Genomic DNA, 11,294 nt, shown 5'->3' on the forward strand with positions numbered 1-11,294 from the left:
GCCTAGAATATTTGATTTCAAAGAAGTTGAAGGGAGATCAATAAGGTTCCAAGAATAACTAGCCATCAGTACATCAATGATCAATATTCTTGATGATTAAATATTATGTGACAAATATCTCTATGTGATGAATACATTTAATCATTTACAAAATCTGCATTATAATTGTAGAGAGCAGGATATGTATGCCTCATATTAGAAGCCCAATTAGATGCATTTTCATGGGAGTAAAGATAATTTTCTACACTACAAGTCATTAGTAGACTTTGAGATAGATTGCCCAATATTATGTGGACTACAAATGAATCGATTCCTATAGATAATTTTCTATATTACAAGTCATTAGTAGACTTAGAGACGAACTGCCCAATATTATGTGGACTACAAAAGAATCGATTTCCATTTCTATTTCTAATATGCTAATTTAGTCGAAATATAATATGCCATTTTTTTAAAAATGCATATGAATTACAACAATGGTGTCAAATATTTCTCATCGATAAATATACCTAGAATTCTTTCACAATTGAATCAAAGAGGGTATAACTAAACACAAAATTATGTTAGTGTAGTTGAATCACCTCATTTACCAAACAATCTGGTAAAGAAGTTTCCAGATTTATTTTTCTCCAAGCATGCTACATGAGCATATCTACCCATATAATCAACACTCCTAGGCTCTTCACTTGTATCCTTCTTGCATATTTTACATGTCTTGTCCACCCATCCCTCTTCCACATATGGTCCTTCCACTTCATAAATAAAAAGCCAGAGTATACACTGTAAAAATATAATCATAGAATACAGAGAGACACTAAATTGAAATTGAAAAACACAAAGTAGAACCACGTATAAGAAAATTACCATCTATATATCCCTTAAAGAAATCTTTGTAAGTTCCACCAATTTTTCTCCTCAGAGCAGCATACTGTCATGCAACATCGTCACAAATACATCTGTATTAATGACATTATTATAATTTTTAATATAATATATTTAAAAGAATAGAAATGAATTCTTTGAGCACAATATTAAGAAGCAATCTATAAATGACTTAACATCATCATAAGATTATAAAGTAAAGTAAGACTTGTATTGTGATGCAACATCATCACAAGTAGATAATCCATGTAACAATGAATCAATTAGCAATTCTAATTACAGTAAACTGTCACGCAATATCATTACAAGTTCATCTAGGATAATGATAAACCAGAATTTACAGAACATGGTAAGTATTCTGATAATGTATCAGTGGAATATAAATGGATTCTTTTAACACAATATGAAATCTTTGTTTTTTCATCTAAGAAACTGTTCCATACAGTCATACAATATAATCACAAGTATAACCAAAATAAGGATAAATCAAAGATTTTACAAGATATGATAATTTTTAGCTTTCTTATTCTGATTGGAAATGTTGATACTGATAAACTCACACACAATCTTAACCAACCATGAATATAATATTATCATTAATAACAATTCTCATAACAATGTACCAATTAGCATTTGTAGTGACAAAATTAGAAACAAATTCAAAGTGGGTCTGAAATCACCTGTTCTCTACTCATTTTTTCTCCAGATTTAGTGGCAGATTTAGCATCTTCAATAAGCATGGCATCTTCTTCAGATCTTGCCTGAGAAAAATCAAGTGCTTCTGTGATGTTTCCAAATAGAGATTGCTTTGGTTTCTTCTTCTCACTATTCTCATTATTGTTGGTAGTGCTGTCTTCCTTCTTCCCTGCCTTGGTCCTCCCAAGACTAATAATGGCGGCCTTTCCACGAAATTTAGTGCTGTAATTGTAAGTGGGCGTGCAGAAATCTAACGAAGGATTACATGTGTGTGAAGAAAAATCAATAGTTGGGCATTTATTTGATTGAAGGGCCAACATTTCTACGGAATAAATGAATGGCAGAAAAAAATAATCCTCTTTGTTTGAAGAGAAGATGGGTTCAGAGAGATGGGTCTAAATGAGTTGTTAGAATGGGAGGATCTCCATAGAATAATGTGAGGCAGGTAATGCATAACGTGGCCACATGTAAGCCCTAGTCATCACGTTTTGAAAACCAGGAAAAGTTATCTTGCCTTTGGGGTTTGGTCAGAAATGCTCAGGGTTTAAATGAATATGTTGTTTGGACAAGGCAACAAATCCTATCCATTCGAATGTTCCTCAAGTGATCTAGTTTTGGCCATCCACTGAATTGGAAGTGATAAACAAGCTCAAAATTGGGATTGTTTCTTTTCATTTTTTATGGGCATGGTGTGGCAAATTGTGTGTACCTAATTTGATATTCTTCTTGAATGCTCGTATTGTCTTGGAACTGCCATCTTAATTTTATGATTGAAAATTGAATTCAAAGATAGTGAGGAAAATACAATTGTTCTATTAATTAAATTGTTGTGATGAATATATTTAATTTAACATATGAAATTGTTATATATATTTAAATTTTTGAATTTCAATAAAATATTTATTTATTTAATATTTTGATAAAAAAATTGTTACAAAGTTTATTGGTTGATTTGTCATTGTATCAAGATGTTTGGATTTGTTAAAAGACAGTTTAGAACACTTAAATTTCTTGTAATATGTCAAGTTCAAGGTTGTGCTTATAAATTTGATCTCAATAGCCTCGAAAATAAATCTCACATGTAAAGTTAAATTTCACTTATGAAAATATTTTGGTCAAATTTTTATTAATTAGAAGAGGTTTACTACACAATTAGAGAAAATGACAATGACGTTGAGCGACAATTTGAGAACATGCAAGACAAGGATTCATTATCCTTTGGTAAAGAACCTAGGAAGTCATTTTAGTAACAAAAAAAAAAGATAGGAGAACAAATAGCAACAATATGTTCCTAGGATATTGATGTAATACTAATATAATTTTTTTTATACTTCATTTTTGGATTTCCTCCTAGATATCTTCAATGGAATTAGAGTTAGTCCCTAAACTCATTGGGTATTTTCTATATTAAAAGATAGTTATCAATATTATGTTGATGAGTTTTCTATAGTTTATTATGTTATCCATTATATAAAATTCACGTAAGATCTAGACATTCATTTGATTTCATGAAAAGTATAACTATGTATATGTACCATGGACTTACTACATTCTAAAGACATTAAGCTTCAACTAACAAAACCCGATACTTCTTTGGATCCATTTCACAATGTTTACGCATTAACACATACTACACCATTAACACTCAATAAATAAGAATATATTAATTGAGTAAGATATATTATGGTGTCAACATCCTTCCATTGCAAATAATGAGTTCTATACTTACAGTAAAACACTATATAAAAAATCAAATAGAAGAAAAACATCAAAGACCCAAATATGCAATCTAACTATAAATCACTAATAAATTATAAGCTTGGTACAATTAAAGAAAACCAAAATTCTTTCAAATACTAATTAATGTGTGGACCTCATAGAGGGATTAAAGTAAATGACATACATAATTACAAGTGTTGTGTTGTCCACTATGCTTGTTAAGTGTTGAAAACTATCTATATAATACAAAAACTTTTTATTGATTTCCTATGAGACCTTAGCTATATGGTGCATCTTTATGGAAACAATCTAAGAAAGCTTAAAATCAATTATGAATTTTTATTCTAGTGTATATATTATTATCTTTTTGTCGAATCTACATCTACAGTCCAACACTCGTAACCTTTATTTATTGGTATTGAAGAGTATTTGAACAATACAAAATAATCACTAGAACTGTAGATAATATTCAATCATGTCATAGAAAATAAATCATCAAAAAATATAAAGAAAGAGAATACTAACTATATAAGATTATTATATAGTTATAGCAAATAATTCTCAAAAATCAAAGATCTTCTTATTTAATACAAACAAAGTTATATCAGACAAGATAGTGCAGATTTTGGGATTTTTTGAAGACTTTCTACCTTCCACTTATCCTGGGATTCCTTTTTTTATGGGATCAAATAAGACAAGCTTTTGGGGCAGTGTCCTTCGAAGAATTAAGAGAAAAGTTGTCTCCTGGAAAGTAAGATGATTATCCTTATTAGGTAGAATCTTACTTATCAAGTCAATGCAGAATCTTACTTATCAAGTCAGTACTTTCAACAATTTCAAATTATTACTTGGCTGTCATGCAAGCCCCACTGTCAGTCCTAATTCAAATTCAGAAACTTATTAAAGAGGTTTTCTATGGGTGGGAAATATGGCAAATGAAATGAAAATTCCTCTTATTTCTCTCCAAGACATGGCACATATTCCTACTTTAGGGAGAGCTAGAGTTCATGATTTGACAACAAGGAATAAAGCATTTGGTGGCAAGTTAGTATGGTAGATATACACTAAATCATAGTCAACATGGTGTCAAATAATGTAGAAAAAATATTTAGACAACAATGATCCACATAGAATGCTTTCCATATTGGACCTCCCTAAGGATTTTGTTATTTGGGATTTTATGATTGCCTCCAGAGACATTGTTCTTAAATACATTTCCTGGGAATTAAACTGTGGTGACAAGATTAATTTTTGGAGAGATTCTTGGAATGGACAACCTCCGCTAATCACACTGCCAAATATTCAAAAAGTTGTGTCAGCTTCAAAAGTAGAGTGGGGAGATCTTGTTATTCACTTTATAGATGTAGTATGCATTTTCTCAAGGAAAGTAACATGGAAAGATCCAGAACAACTCCCTATAGATAACTAGAAAAAAGAGCATTTTCAATCTATTCTTTCAGAAAGACAAGCATTTGTATCCAAGTATGAGGATTAATTACTATGGATTCTAGCTAAAAATGGTAAATATTCAATCACAGAAGGATATAAAATTTTACAAAGAGTTGCAGCGAACAAAATTCCATCTCAAGCCTATATGTTCTATTGGAATAATGCAGTGTTACCTAAGGCAGATTGCTTTGCGTGGCTAGCAATTAAACATAGGATTCTAACAAATGATTGGTTGGAAAGGTTAAGTATTGCTCCTCCATTCAAATGTGTATTATGTGATGAAGATTATGAATCAATAGATCATCTTTTTGCAAGGTGTCATTTTGCATTCTAGTGTTGGATGTTTTTTCTAAAAAAATTAAATTACCCCACTCCATTACAAAACAACATTTGTGATATTTTTCAAGCATGGCTAGTTCTTTACCCCAATGCCTTCTTTGTGGGAATTTGGAAATGTGCTCTAACATTAGTAATTTGGGTAATTTGGTAAGAAAGAAATAATAGGATCTTTAGAAAAGAAGTTTCATCCCTAGACAAGGTGTTAGAGAACATTGAAAAATTGATATCAAAAGTTGCTAATGCAAGTGTTAGTAGATGTAAATTTAATCTGGTTATTACCTCTTGGGATGGAGGTATCATTCAGGAATGAAAATCATTAAATTTATTCCATTAGGAACTGGCCTAATCAGAAGAAATCAAACAAGCATAGATAGGTCAATAGTACATTGGCTACCTCCTTAGTTAGGATTTGTGAAGCTCAATTTTGATGGGGTATCTAGAGGAAATACAGGTCAATTAGGATTAGGGGCATGTCTTAGAGATTGTAAAGGTAAAGTGCTTGCAATTACAATGACACCCTTACCTACAGGAACTAACAATATAGCAGAGGCTCAATCATTACTATTAGGATTAATTCTTGCAAAGAAAGGGGAATTTCAATGAGTTCAGATAGAGGGAGACTCTCAAGTTATAGTAACAACTTGCATCAAGCAACACACATCTTCTTGGAAGCTTTAGTACATTCTACAGCAAATATGGACCTTAATTGATCAATTTTCTGAAGTGACAATATTGCACACATATAGAGAACAAAATAAAGTAGTAGATTATCTTTCCAATTTAGGTTGTAATGGATTCACCAATTTTACAATGCAAACATCAATACTCATTGAGCAGTACAAAGATTTGAAAATGCTAATTAACAATGAATTAGTGAATTGTTAGAGCTAATCACTATTTATTGCCCCTAATCAAAATCATTATTTTAGTACTGGGTGAAGTTAGTGAGCTTCATGCTAATTCACTTTATCACCTGGATATGGTTCATTCCCATAATGACCATGTGGTGTATATAACATGAGATGAGATCACTACAGAGATTGAATATGTTAATTATTCACATGGTGTCTGGTCCTTTAAATTTTTTGCATGTATCTACAAAAGCTTGATAATTATTATACATGCATTGGTATTATAAAGTCCTCCAATAACTATTTTTATAATAGGCAACATTGGCTTCTCTAATCTCACATACCAATAGAGAATAGTGTTCTTGGTTATACCCTGTTTGAAAATGTCAATGCCTTTGGAGTCGTGTTAAGTGTGAATCTTGTAATCAATTTCATAGGTCCCTATTGCCCAAAAATTATCGAATCTGGATTACTCCAAATGCCAATGAAATAGTTCTACCCCTGCAAATTGATGATATCATTATGGATGTGATCTTCTCCATTAATTCTCCAATGATTTGATGGGGTATTTGACAGGTAATTGGTGAAGAAGTCTTATGCCCTTCCTCGAGACATTTTCTATTTCCATCAAATGTTGTGTCCATTTTCTTTTTGAATGCCATGGATTTGTTATACTCAGTCCCTCTGCTAGAAATTTCGGTGAGAAAGGTTGTTCTTCCTTAGTTTTGGAATAAAAATAAACTTACAAATGCTATGCAACAATACAATTTATGATTTGGTAATGCATTAGTTGTTGGTTTGTTTCAAAGGTCCCAATTATTACAAAGGCATTAGTTCATGGTCATGTATGAAGCTCTCCAGAAAGTGTTTGAAAGGTAGAACCCCCACCTTATGAAATCTTCTCTCCAAACTATGGCAAGGGCTCTAGGGTATCAATTAGAAGAAAGAGCAAAGTGTATTGGTTACGCTATTTTGGATATGCTAAGCTTGTCTAATAAAGACTATGTTTCATAGAGCCATGAAGGGCCTTCTTCAATGGTCTCTATTTAGGAGCACTCTCAGTTTCAGGAGATGTGACATGGCTTGCATGATGATAATGTGGTTACTAATCAGGAGCACACGCATGGAGTATTGACTTTGACAAGGGAGGCATCCACAGGTGGGGAGACAACCACATGAAAAGGATGGGAATTAACTCACTTTATTGGCCAAATTTGTTAATGGGAAAAAGAAGATTCTAGTTGATCGCCTTCTGATTTGGGTTTAGATAGTAGGATAGGGTGGGAGAAGTCTCCTTTCATTCCTTCTTTTTCTAACTGGGGGTGTACATCAACTAGTCTAGGGGCTGCACATGGGGAGGCATGTGTAGATATGGAGGAGTAAAATTGGAAATGCAAAATTTTTTACATTTTGAAATTTGATTAAACAATGTTAAAATCTAATGACTTAGTATTTTAATTGCTCAAATTTTGTAAATATGGGAGGAAGGATAATCTTCATTTGTATGTTTGAGCAATTAATCGTCGATATAAATAGTTGTAAATATCGATGATCTTTATATTTTGAGTGATGATACTGGGTTTCTTATTGATTCTTTCTCGATTCAGCTTTTTTGAATTATTTTTTTGAAAAATTAATAAAAATATATTTAGTGGCTCATCCACTTTTTCCAAAAAAAAAAAAACACTATATAAGCTTAGCAAGCCACTATAAAATATTATTTTTTATAGAAAATAAAATAAACTATATATGTTGAAAAACCATATATATATATATATATTTTGTAATATGAACTATATGTTGACATAGTATACATATAAACTATTGTTGGTACCCAATATGGACAAAGTTTTAAAACTTTAGTGTGGAGTTTCAAACTACTTTGAACTAAGGTTCAAAATAGTTTAGAGTGGTTCGATTTGTTTGAAATAGGTTCATAGTTTGGGAAGATTTTGAATTTAGTTCAGAGACTTGGCCAATTCGGTCTTATAGATGACTTTGGTGATTTCAAAATATAACGGTTCAAATCCAAAGAGTTCATATGCTCAGAGTTTGAAGACTCAACATCTATAGATTAAAATGTAGGTTCAGAGTTTCAGAGATTTGGAATTTAGGTACAAAGGATTTGCAGGTTCAACTGCCACAGTTCAAAATTCAGAGTTAGCAATTCACTAATTTCAAGGTCTCTTAGCATGAAATCTTTGACTTGAGCCAAGATAAAACCCATTTGAAATTATTAAAACATTATATGGTCAATAATTTTACCAAGGAACATACATTTGTGTCTCATATCATACTCATTGCAAATATACAATGTTTGGTGGTGCGTTAAAAGGTGCAGAAGAACGATTCCCCTCAAGATTTATCACATAGTCACAAGTGAGCACTCACACTGACTAATGAGCATCCCTCACAGTCAATGATTAACATGGTTCTCTTACTCAAATTTGAAGGGGTGGAATGCATATGTACCTTGGGTTCACTATTCAAACTATTGGTTGATTTGGCATATAGCGAGCATGAGATCACCATAGTCAATTTTTGTGAAGATGGAGATGTGAAAACATTATTAGACACATGTGAAGTGTTTGACAGAATGACAAGAGTCATTAGAGCTAAAAATTGGTATGCAAAGCATAAGAATGGTCTAAGAGCCTGATTGAGTATTGATATGGCAAGAGATCACCCACAAACCCAAATTGATACAAGCAAATATATAAGGCTCTTGTTGGCAACTTTATAATTCTAACAGTCATGTAGACCCTCACACAGTGGTCTATAAATTTTGACTTGGACATAATTTTCTCAATCGCTCCAGTCAAGTTGTGCACAACTAGGATCTCTCCAACGTATCCAAAAATGAAGGAAATCCAATAGTGGAATAATTAGTTATGCCCCCCATAATCAGACCTATTTTTATTGTCAGAATTATTTCCAATCAGCCCAACATCATGAATATTTTTTTAAATATTAGATCATTCAAATGCCATGTGCTTGCATATAAAGAAGATGCCATTAGAATTTTCTGCCCATACCCTTGTTGATTATGTCTATAATATTGTGAAATCAAGAGTTAGTTATCATCAAAAACTGAAAGGCTACAAGAAAGGGAATTGATAAATAGTTAGCAAAGCAATGTAAAAGGGGTTCCATTTTTTTTTTTTCTTTGTTATAAACTGGGTGCTATAGGATAGTTTTGGATTTAAATTGCAATGTAGGGAGAGAAGGGGAATATTTTTCTAGATAGTGATTTTTGTGTGCATCAAATAAAAGGTCTATATTGTTTTGTTGTGTTTAGAGGAGGAGAATTTAGTATATCAATACTTTGTGTTTGCATGTTGATTTTCTTATCAATGTTAATCTTTGTGTTATCTTGATTATCTTTGAATACAGATTTGATACATGTAAATTGTTGCTACAATTATCGATAGACTTTGGGCTTAGTTATTCATACATCTAGAAAGAACCATTCACCTTTATTTATACTTTTCTTCTATAATGTAATGATTGGGAAAACAAATTTGGTGTCGTTTATTGTTTATTTCCATTCAATTAGTTAATTTCTTTGCATCTATATTGTGCTTACGTATGGATGTTTGTAAAGCTTTCTTGCTTTCAGGTTAAAAGCATTATCAATTGTATTGTTGTGAATTCTTTGTAAATCTCTCATGGGGAGCTGTACCCAGATAAATTTAGAGGGAACTTACACTTTTTAATAGCGAAGTGACCCAACTATTAGTGCTAATTTAGTCTTCTCATCTGGGCATTTAGAGTTATTTTGTATGTATAGTTTCTTGGAAGACAATTTGTTCACTAACAACTATATAAATTGAATTTTTGTGTGTAGGAGCATGGCATAAAAAATACACCAAAAACCTAACTAGAAAGTTGCACCAAGTCCCTTTGCATATGTGTGGAGAGTTACGAGACTTCAATGGACAAGTTCTACATGAGGAAGACAAGTAACAATTGGTAGGAGGAAAGCCATAGAGAGAGGTGAGGGCACTCGAAAAGGGTAAACCAACCAAGGGACAATGAATGTAAGTGATTTCCCCCCCAAATTTAGAAATATCATTGCAAGTACAATGATTCAAACTCTACTTATTCCCATCAAGGTGTTGTGTTCTATAATTTTGTCAATTTGAGCCCATGAGTTGTAATTTTTGTGTCTGTCTTAGATAACATTGAAAGGAACTTTCATCACATAAAAGAACAAAAAGTTAAGTATGTTAAAAATTTCTAAAATCTGATGAAATAAATTTATATATTGAGATCCACAAATAATTAAAGGACAGAAAACAAATAAACAATTGTCCATTAATGCAATTTGAAAAATGCCTATTGCCTATTCATAATAGAATGTATGGAAGAATAAGAGATGAAAAAAGAAAAGGAACCATTAGAATCTTTTGAATATTTCACTAAGTTGAATTAACCTCCAAAAGAGAAATACAAATTCCAACAATAGGTGAAGCCAAAAAGAGAACAGTAATGAAAGTGGACTTTTTTTTTCAAGTTCCAAAAGAGTATAAGTGGTTCAAAGATGTCGTGGGTCTCTATAAAACAATGAAGGAATGCTAGATAGGGAGGGACCCAATTAGCCTCTCTAACTAGATTCTTAAGAAATAAATAAACTTTGATACATTGTGGGACTCTTTTGAGTTGGCCCATCTTTTATTATTTTATTTGGGGAATCCAAAAAGCCATAGGGGTAGAAACTTGTAGATCTTAATCATTAAACATAAGTAGTCTATCCATTTAGCAATAGACTAAAAGGATGGTTGTACTATGAGCTATTTCACATCAATGGCGATCCATAAACAATTATATACTAATTACCAAGACACCACTAGTACTAACTTAAAGGGACTACTATCTTCAAAAAAAGGCGGTCCAAAATATTTCATAGATAAGTTCATAAAGTAATATAGAAAACTTCCACCAACCAACCCAATCAATCTTTAAGATATACGAAAATTAATCCTCTAGATGTTCTCAAAATCTAAGGCTTAAAAATAAAAGGTTGGTGCTCCTACAAACCATTCCCATTCTTACTGAGTGATCTTTGATCATCAAGACCTTAGAAGTTTTGTTGATACATTCACAACTATTATTACTTCCATATGCATTTGACTAGTAGTGATAACCTTGGTTTTCAATCCTTTAACCCCATACATTGGGATTACTTCACCATAAAATAAATTCATCCAACATTTTTATGGATATAATACACCTTGAGACATAAAAGATATTGTTTAGTACCACCTTCCCTCTAATAGTTATCTTCACAATTAGGGACGTGATGAAAAGTCTATGAGACTAATAAAAATGGCATTCAAGAAAAACAAAATAATCCAA

General features: G+C 31.8%; 1 protein-coding gene across 1 annotated transcript; it reads right to left on the bottom strand.

The window, feature by feature from the left end:
* Nucleotides 1–423: 423 nt before the first annotated feature.
* LOC149566602 (potassium transporter) lies at nt 424–2,096 on the bottom strand. Its single transcript, XM_089817423.1, has 3 exons — nt 1,563–2,096; nt 865–928; nt 424–752 (listed from the first exon to the last, which is right to left on the bottom strand). Exons 1-3 carry the CDS (start codon nt 1,896–1,898, stop codon nt 583–585), a joined length of 570 nt encoding a protein of 189 aa, XP_089673549.1. The 5' UTR covers nt 1,899–2,096; the 3' UTR covers nt 424–582.
* Nucleotides 2,097–11,294: the final 9,198 nt, after the last annotated feature.

This window comes from Cupressus sempervirens, chromosome 3 (assembly GCF_028749045.1).
Source record: "Cupressus sempervirens isolate cs-2001-9-10 chromosome 3, ASM2874904v1, whole genome shotgun sequence".
Taxonomy (NCBI): domain Eukaryota; kingdom Viridiplantae; phylum Streptophyta; class Pinopsida; order Cupressales; family Cupressaceae; genus Cupressus; species Cupressus sempervirens.

What these genes read in the sequence shown, in the direction of transcription:
- LOC149566602 (XM_089817423.1), bottom strand. Translation starts at nt 1,898, where the DNA reads ATGTTGGCCCTTCAATCAAATAAATGCCCAACTATTGATTTTTCTTCA. An exon ending in AAAAAATGAGTAGAGAACAG is followed by an intron (nt 929 to 1,562) that starts GTGATTTCAGAC and finishes GTTGCATGACAG; the next exon opens with TATGCTGCTCTGAGGAGAAA. An exon ending in CTTTAAGGGATATATAGATG is followed by an intron (nt 753 to 864) that starts GTAATTTTCTTA and finishes TTATTTATGAAG; the next exon opens with TGGAAGGACCATATGTGGAA.